This window comes from Anomaloglossus baeobatrachus, chromosome 3 (assembly GCF_048569485.1).
Source record: "Anomaloglossus baeobatrachus isolate aAnoBae1 chromosome 3, aAnoBae1.hap1, whole genome shotgun sequence".
NCBI classification, from domain to species: domain Eukaryota; kingdom Metazoa; phylum Chordata; class Amphibia; order Anura; family Aromobatidae; genus Anomaloglossus; species Anomaloglossus baeobatrachus.
The window spans coordinates 434924427-434934356 of NC_134355.1; the positions used below are offsets into that span (position 1 = coordinate 434924427).

The window sequence follows — 9930 nt, forward strand, 5'->3', positions numbered from 1 at the left end:
AATCAACCCCAGACCTTTTAACTACTTCATTGATTACAGGTTAACGAGGGAGACACCTTCAGAGTTAATTGCAGCCCTTAGAGTCCCTTGTCCAATTACTTTTGGTCCCTTTAAAAAGAGGAGGCTATGCATTACAGAGCTATGATTCCTAAACCCTTTCTCCGATTTGGATGTGAAAACTCTCATATTGCAGCTGGGAGTGTGCACTTTCAGCCCATATTATATATATATATATAATTGTATTTCTGAACATGTTTTTGTAAACAGCTAAAATAACAAAACTTGTGTCACTGTCCAAATATTTCTGGACCTAACTGTACCAGCCCCCAGCTGTCCGCTTTATCTTGGCTGGGTATGAAAATTGAGGAACACCTCACTATGGTTTTTGAATTATTTATTTAATTTTGAAAAAAAATGCATGGGGTCCCTTGAATTTTGATACACAGTCAAGATAACACAGACAGATGAGGGCTGCAGCCTGAAGCTATCTGCTTTATCTGGGCTGAGTATCAATATATAGGTGACCCAGCACCATTTTTTCTAATTATTTTTTTTTATACAGTACATTCCACTTCGGGGACCCAGATAGCTAGTTTGAGGGCAACCAATCACAGACGCAGGAACAGAGGGTAGGTGAGGGAATCAGGACTGCAACCAGTCACATAGATTGTTACAGAGGAAGAGCTGGGGAAGCAGTACATATTCACAAACTTTATAATCAGATTAAGAAGCAGTGTGACAGCTGCAAGGAAACTTAGTAAGTGTAATTAACCCTTATATTAACCTGATACACTAAAGGGCAATCGGGATGAGCAGGGTAAAGCACCAGATCTAATAGATGCACTAATTATGGGGTGATTACAGGTTGCAATTTTTAGGTTGGGGACGACCCAATAACCATGGGACTCAACAGCTGAGAATACCACCCCACAGTTGTCTGCTTTATCTTGGCTGGGTATCAAAATTGGGGGGGACCTCACATTTTTTTTTTAAATTATTTATGTAAACAATAAAAAAAAAACACATTGGGTCTCTTGTATTTTGATACACAGCCATGATAATGCAGACTGCTTGGGGCTGCAGCCTGTAGCTGTCTGCTCTATCTGTGCTGGGTATCAAAATATAGGTGACCCTACACCATTCTTTCTAATTATTTATTTTTACTCTCCACTGGACCCAGACAGCTACTGTGAGGGCAACCATTCACAGATGTCGGCACAAAGGGTGGGAGGGGGAGGCAAGTCTGCAACCAATGACAATGTCACACATGGTAGACGGGAGAAGCAGAACATGTTCATGAAATTAATGATCGGACCAGGAAGCAGTGTGACAGCTGCGGGGAAACTCAGTAAGGCTATGTGCGCACTGGGAAATGGAATTTTCTTGAGAAAATTCCGCATGCTCTCAAAGATTACCGCACCCGCGGTAAAAAACCGCGGGGAAACCGCACCCGAAAACCGCATGCGGTTTGCTGCGGTTTTACCGTGGTATTATTCGCGGTATTGCCGCAGTTTTGCCGCGTGCGGGTTGGGATGTGCTTTATTGCATTCAATGCAATAAAGCACATTGAAAAAAAAAAAAAAAGTCATTTAATTCTGAGATAGTAGATAGACAGAAGAATAGATAGAGGGATAGATAGACAGACAGACAGAGGGATAGATAGATAGATAGATAGATGACAGATCGCTGCATTTCCCACGATCGGCAGTGAGTTCACATTACCGGCCGTGGGAAATGACCTTTAATTACCTCTGCTGTCTGCTGCTTTCATTCAGCGCTGTGTCTGTGACAGTCGCGGCTGGATGGAAGCAGCGCAGGACCTGTGGATTACGCCGGAGCGGTGGATTACGCCGGAGCTTTGGTGCGGGAGGGGTTAATAAAATGGTGAACGAGGCTTGTTTGTTTTATTTAAAATAAAGGATTTTTCGGTGTGTGTGTTTTATTCACTTTACTTACGGGTTGATCATGTCAGCTGTCACATAGACGCTGCCATGATGAAGCCTGGAGTTAATGGCGGTGGTCCCCCACCATCATTAACCCCTTGTATTACCTTGCTGCCACTGCTACACGGCGGCAAGAAGAGCCGGGGACACGCCGGTATTGCCGCATAATGCATGCGACAGTGCCGGGGCAGCTGCGGCTGATATTCTCGGCTGCGGGAGGGGGAGTGAGGCGGGGGACATTAACCCTGCCCCTCTCCCTCCCCAGCCTGAGAATACCGGGCCGCCGCTGTGTGCTTACCTCGGCTGGACGGTAAATATGCAGCGGAGCCCACGTTCTTTGTTTTCTATATTTCCGTTTGCTTTCTTTGTGTGTTCTATGTGTCTGTGTCTATGTGTGTTCTATGTCTGTGATGTGTTCTGTGTGTGTGATATGTGTGTGTTTACTCTCTGCACGGCTTCCTCTTCCTGTAATGACATCACTTCCCTGCAAAACCGCAGACAGGCGATGCACATTACCGGAGGTAAACCGCGAAATACCGCAGGGAATAACGCAGGAAAACGCAGTGAACCGCACAGAATTTGCTGCCTGCGTTATTCCCTGCGGGATTTCATGATTAACATTGGAGTCAATGGAGTGAAATCCCGCAGCGATGTGCGGAAAAGAAGTGACATGCACTTGTTTTTGCTGCGGGAATCCCGCAGCAAAACATGCAGCTGTCAAATTCCGCCCAGTGCGCACAGGATTTTTTTTCTCCATAGGATTTGCTGGTGATTCACTGCAGAGATGTTATAAACATTTTCTGCAGCGAAACATGCAGCAAATCCGCGGAAAATCCGCGGCAAAATCCGGTAAGTGCGCACAGGGCCTTAGTGTAATTCTCCTGCTTTAATCCCTGTAATACTCTGACAAAATTATTTTCAGAAACTGTGAGTCAAAAATGCATCCAGGCATCTTCCTTATGCGGTTTCCATTCAGTTTCAGCACTTTTCTGTCCATTGCAGCATTTTTACAGCCCTCTCATGCCTACTTCCAAGGTCTCCAGAAATTTATTAGAGTTTCTCATTGACTTGCATTAGGTTTAGTATTCGGTACAAAGACACAAATAATAGACATTTTTCAGCTTGAAGAATCTGACCCTGAATATTTGACTATTTGCCTATCTTGAATAATAACTCTGATTCCTGCCCCCATGCACAATAAATAATGCATGCATAATAAAAAATGCACATTTTTGTTCTTTCCAATAGGTAATAGTATAGCTTTGTTCCCCCCCAAAACAAAACTTATTATTACCTTATCCTGGTCGTAACAGCTTCTTTTGTCCTATGAAGTCTGCAGCAGGTCAGGTGATGAGATGCAGTGATGTCATTTTGGCCCCTAAATAAGCCCTGGGAATGTGGTCCAAGGAAAAAGTAGGTCTGCAGCCTCCCCTGGCTTCTCTTAATAGAAGAGAACTGGTTGAAGCATAGGAGCCTACAGTTCTAGCTGGCACATTACTTTAAGTATGCAAATCTTATACATATGTTCATGTGACAGCCCATCCACATGGAAAAACAGAATTGTTACAGTGTGTACATTGCACAATGTCATGATTCACAAGTCTGTATTCTCATAGTGTGACTGCAGACTTGTCTTCTGACTGGACAACCCCATTCACAGAAGCACACACCACGCCCACAGAGCACACACACATGCACTTCTCTCTACTGCCTGTCTCACAGTGATTGTGGAGGTATGCTACTGCACACAGGGCATTTTCTAAGGCAATAGGGGCTGTGTGCACACTCTGTTTTCATTAATGAGGTGAATGCTTCATGCTCTCTTGGGCATACGTACCTGGGCAAGAGTTTCACCAGCCTGAAGCAGTGTCCCACCATATCCAAAGTCATATAATTCTACTACTAAAAAATCATCAGCTTCCTTCACTATGCTCTGTGTTCTGACTACTAAGATAATTGAGACTGCAGCAGCATAAAAACAGCTTGCAGGTCCCAACTTGTGAATAAGGCGAATAGATGACAACAGTGTTGAGGTATGACTGTGAGTTTTATTAACGAAGAACTATCATCACACACTGTAGTTTATTTCTCAGATAAAGAAACCTCTGCATATAGGATTAGCTGCAGTGCCGCATAATGATAGATATTGTGGCTGCCGATAGGGAGACTGAACTCCTAACCCACATACGCAGTAGAATAGCACGTGTGTTGTGTGGTAGGGCTCCTTTCGGGGATGGATATCCTGGGTGGTGACCCAATTTGACCACCTCCATCCCCCTTACACATGCTTGAGCCATGCAGTGTATGTAGAAGTATTAAATAACTTATGGAAGAAGTACCATATTTTTCGGACCATAAGACGCACTTTTTTCCCCCCCAAATGTTGGGGGAAAGTGGGGGGTGCATCTTATGGTCTGAATGTGGCTGCGGGGAATGTGGGTGCTGCGTTGGAGCGGGTCATCGGGGGCACGAGCAGGCTGTAGCAGCCTGCCGTGACCACGTGGACCCGCTCATTTAATATGCACGCCCATCCCCCGCCCATCATCCCTCAGCGCTGAAGCAGGCACTGACAGGTGGGCGGGATGATGGGCGGGATGATGCGCGAGGGTTTAACAGCCGGCCCGCATGATCACCCCTGGCAACTACGGCCTGGAGTGATCATGTGCAGCTGTATTCACTGCTCCCCGCGCATCATCATCAGCGCGGGCAGCAGTGAATCAGTGTACAGTACTCACCGTTCCCCTGCAGCATCGCTCGTCTTCCCGTCTGTGTCAGCGGCAGCGCCGCTGATTGGAGCCATCCTGTTACCCTGCTGCATCGTGATCATCTCCTGTGTCTGTGCCAGCGGTTGGGTGGAGACTAGCGGGGCACACAGCGATGACGTCATTGCTGTGCGCACGTGTCCACACACAGCCACTGGCACATACACAGGAGATGATCGCGATGCAGCAGGGTAACGGGGACAGCTCCACTCAGCGGCGCTGCCGCTGACACAGACGGGAGGACGAGCGATGCTGCAGGGAGCGAGGTAAGGTGAGGTGAGTATGAACGTTTATTTTTTTTATGTGCCACAGGATGCGGCCATACACCAGGATGGGGGTATATTATGAGCAGGATGGGGGTCATATGAGCAGGATGGGGTCATATGAGCAGGATGGGGGTCATATGAGCAGGATGGGGTCATATGAGCAGGATGGGGTCATATGAGAAGGATGGGGTCATATCAGCAGGATGGGGTCATATGAGCAGGATGGGGGCATATGAGCAGGATGGGGGCATACGAGCAGAATGGGGGCATACGAGCAGGATGGGGTCATACGAGCAGGATGGGGTTATACGAGCAGGATGGAGGTATATTATGAGCAGGATAGGGGTATATAGCAGGATGGGGCCATATGCCATGATGGGTTATATAGCAGGATGCGGCCATATGGCAGGATGACGGAATATAGCAGGATGAGGGACATATACTGTATATACAAGGCAGGAGGATCATTACCAGGATGCGGCACCTTAGTAGAGAATTTGGGGACATTACCCCCATAACAGTATCAGCAGCAGATCCTCGCCCCATAACAGTGTGTCATGACCACATTTTTTGCTTAAAATTTTATTTTCCTATTTTGCTTCTCTAAAACCAGGGTGCGTCTTATAGTCCGAAAAATACGGTAATCTATTTTAAGGCTATGTAATGGATCCTCAATCTAATAGAAAGTATTACGAAAACATACATATTATAGTGGAAGACAATTTTTTTAGTGCGATTCATCCCTCCAATGTTGACCTTTTCATTCATTGTGCCACCCTCTTGCTGATCCCATGTTCTTTTTCCTTCCCCGATATGGTCAACCAGGACATTAACATGAGCAGCACTGGTCAATTCAATTTGTAGTAAAGAACTCCAAGCTGTTAGCTGTGCTCACATTGCCCAAGATTTATTTGTAAATCTCTGACAAATAGGGAAAGAAAAACATTAAAAACCAAGTGTCCATTATAGAATTATACAAGTGAGCTGAAATTTCCCACTCAACCAACAGAATATTGTTAGTGATGTGCTGTGTGTCGTGTTGTAGGCTCATTATATGATCACTTTTTGACAGTTGTAATTGCAAATGCATTATAGCCCTTTTTATTACCTCTTTTTTTTTTCTTTTTCTTATATTTAAGGGGAAAATGACTATACGGCGCAAGCGGCAGTACCATTGGATTCAGAAACTCATGGAGGGGAAGATGTTGCAATATTTTCCAAAGGTCCCATGGCGCATCTTTTCCATGGAGTGCATGAACAAACTTATGTAGCGCATGTCATGGCGTATGCAGCATGTTTGCCACCATATACCGAGTGCCCACCAAAAAGACCAAAGAATAATGCACACGGTATCACAGCAAAGACAAGGCTGGTCCTGTTGTGTGCTATGGGGCTGTTAAGTATCCAACAATGGCACATGTAAAAGTTATCTTTGGAGCACTACATCTAAAGGGAGAGCAATGTATCTGTCTATTGTATGGACACTGGACTGTTATAAATATCTTGATGTCATCGCAGTAAAAACTAACAAGTATTCATTGTAATCTAAATACAAAATAAAATAAGGTATACACAACGAATCATTACTGTAGAAGTAATTAATAAAAGTTGAGCGATTGGTATGCAATGTTCATATCTCATTTTTCTACACATCGAGGATATAGAACACAGGTATCCTGCAATAGTTAATGTTCAAATATCCATAGTCCATTTTGCACTTTTGCACTGTGTGCTATGCATTTTTTTTGTACGGGAGTCTCTCACAAATGTTACCCACTACAGTATGTATGTATATGTATATATATATATATATATATGTGTATATATATATATATATATATATCTATATATATATATATATATATAATTGCCTTATTCGTTCTGTCTGTCTGTTTGTCTGTCTTGCTCCAAAACTGTGTCACCGTGACAGTATCATTACAGTGACAACTGTCGGATTGGCCGCTCGCCTCGGCCTGGCCCAGCCCCCTGCATGGATTAGCCGCTCGACCCGGCCCTCTACACGCATCTCCCGCTCTAGCGTACACCGGCTCCCGGTACACATGTGCAGGGAGCCAGCATACGCTGACGCCTCACCCGCTCGCCCCCGCCACACGTTGGCACACTCGGCCCCGCCCCCGGCAGACATAACCTTGCGATGCTGGGATCGTGACGGAGCCGGTGTACGCTGGTAACCATGATACACATCGCGTAACTATAGGAAGCGCTTCCCTTAGTTACCCGATGTGTATCATGGTTACCAGCGTACACCGGCTCCCGGTACACATGTGCAGGGAGCTGGCATAAACTGACGCCTCGCCCGCTCAGCCCCGCCCCCGGCACACATTGCCACGCTCGGACCCGCCCCCGGCCCCAGCATGGGGGATGGAGCACGATGGGGGGTGTGCAGCATGGAGGATGGAGCACGATGGGGGGTGCGCAGCATGGGAGATGTAGCACGATGGGGGTGCACAGCATGGGGGGTGGAGCACGATGGGGGGTGCGCAGCATGGAGGATGGAGCACAATGGGGGGTGTGCAGCATGGAGGATGGAGCAAGATGGGGGGTGCGCAGCATGAGGGATGGAGCATGATAGGGGGTCCGCAGCATGGGGGTTGGAGTACAATAGGGGGTGCGCAGCATGGGGGATGAATCACGATGGGGGGTGCGTAGCATGGGGGATGGAGCACGATGGGGGGTGCACAGCATGGGGGATGGAACACGATGGGAGGTGCACAGCATGGGGGATGGAGCACGATGAGGGGTGCGCAGCATGGGGGATGGAGCACAATGAGGGGTGCACAGCATGAGGGATGGAGCACGATGGTGGGTGCGCAGCATGGCGGATGGAGCACAATGGGGGGTGCGCAGCATGGAGGATGGAGCACAATGGGGGGTCTGAAGCATGGAGGATGGAGCACGATGGGGGGTGTGCAGCATGTCGGATGGAGCACGATGGGGGGTATGCAGCATGGGGGAATGGAGCACGATGGGGGTGCGCAGCATGGGGGATGGAACACGATGGGAGGTGCGCAGCATGGGGGATGGAGCATGATGAGGGGTGCGCAGCATGGGGGAAGGAGCATGATGGGGGGTGCGCAGCATGTAGGATGGAGCATGATGGGGGGTGTGCAGCATGGGGGATGGAGCACGATGGGGGTACGCAGCATGGGGGATGGAACACGATGGGAGGTGCGCAGCATGGGGGATGGAGCACAATGGAGGTGCGCAGCATGGGGGATGGAGCACGATGGGGGATGCGCAGCATGGGGGAAGGAGCACGATGGGGGGTGCAGCATGGGGGATGGAACACAATGGGGGGTGCACACTTCCCCCCAAAACACACACACACCACCACACGCGCACCGCACAACACACCACACACACACTGGGAACCACAAACACCGCCCTACACAGACACCCACACACACACAGACAACACCGCACACACACACACACACACAACACCCAACACACAAACACCGCGGCATACATAAATATACGCACATACCCAACACACACACTGCACAAAACATACCTCCCCCCAAAACACACACACGCACCCCACAGCCACACAAACTGCGCAACACACACAGTACCACACACACACAACGCTGCAGATACACAGCGCTCCACAAACAACGCAACACACACAACGCAACACACATACAACACCGCTCTCACCCCCCCCCACACCCAGACAAACACTTGGTAACTACACACAACAACATCTATAATATATATATATATATATATATATATATATATATATATCAAACAAACATCATACATTAACTACACAATACGTAAATTCTAGAATACCCGATGCGTTAGAATCGGGCCACCTTCTAGCATATATATATATATATATATATATATATATATATATAATATACAGTTAGGTCCAGAAATATTTGGACAGTGACACAATTTTCGCGAGTTGGGCTCTGCATGCCACCACATTGGATTTGAAATGAAACCTCTACAACAGAATTCAAGTGCAGATTGTAACGTTTAATTTGAAGGTTTGAACAAAAATATCTGATAGAAATTGTAGGAATTGTACACATTTCTTTACAAACACTCCACATTTTAGGAGGTCAAAAGTAATTGGACAAATAAACCAAACCCAAACAAAATATTTTTATTTTCAATATTTTGTTGCGAATCCTTTGGAGGCAATCACTGCCTTAAGTCTGGAACCCATGGACATCACCAAACGCTGGGTTTCCTCCTTCTTAATGCTTTGCCAGGCCTTTACAGCCGCAGCCTTCAGGTCTTGCTTGTTTGTGGGTCTTTCCGTCTTAAGTCTGGATTTCAGCAAGTGAAATGCATGCTCAATTGGGTTAAGATCTGGTGATTGACTTGGCCATTGCAGAATGTTCCACTTTTTTGCACTCATGAACTCCTGGGTAGCTTTGGCTGTATGCTTGGGGTCATTGTCCATCTGTACTATGAAGCGCCGTCCGATCAACTTTGCGGCATTTGGCTGAATCTGGGCTGAAAGTATATCCCGGTACACTTCAGAATTCATCCGGCTACTCTTGTCTGCTGTTATGTCATCAATAAACACAAGTGACCCAGTGCCATTGAAAGCCATGCATGCCCATGCCATCACGTTGCCTCTACCATGTTTCACAGAGGATGTGGTGTGCCTTGGATCATGTGCCGTTCCCTTTCTTCTCCAAACTTTTTTCTTCCCATCATTCTGGTACAGGTTGATCTTTGTCTCATCTGTCCATAGAATACTTTTCCAGAACTGAGCTGGCTTCATGAGGTGTTTTTCAGCAAATTTAACTCTGGCCTGTCTAATTTTGGAATTGATGAATGGTTTGCATCTAGATGTGAACCCTTTGTATTCACTTTCATGGAGTCTTCTCTTTATTGTTGACTTAGAGACAGATACACCTACTTCACTGAGAGTGTTCTGGTTTTCAGTTGATGTTGTGAACGGGTTCTTCT

At 46.8% G+C, this 9930-nt stretch overlaps 1 protein-coding gene across 1 annotated transcript in view; it reads left to right on the forward strand.

Annotated features, from left to right (window-relative positions):
• The window catches only part of LOC142296606 (intestinal-type alkaline phosphatase-like), a 120834-nt gene extending 114283 nt beyond the window's left edge, over positions 1-6551 (forward strand). Inside the window, exon 11 of the mRNA XM_075340411.1 lies at positions 6111-6551. Coding sequence (XP_075196526.1) covers positions 6111-6394 — 284 coding nt within the window. The 3' untranslated portion in view covers positions 6395-6551. The remainder of the gene's footprint in view (positions 1-6110) is intronic.
• Positions 6552-9930: the final 3379 nt, after the last annotated feature.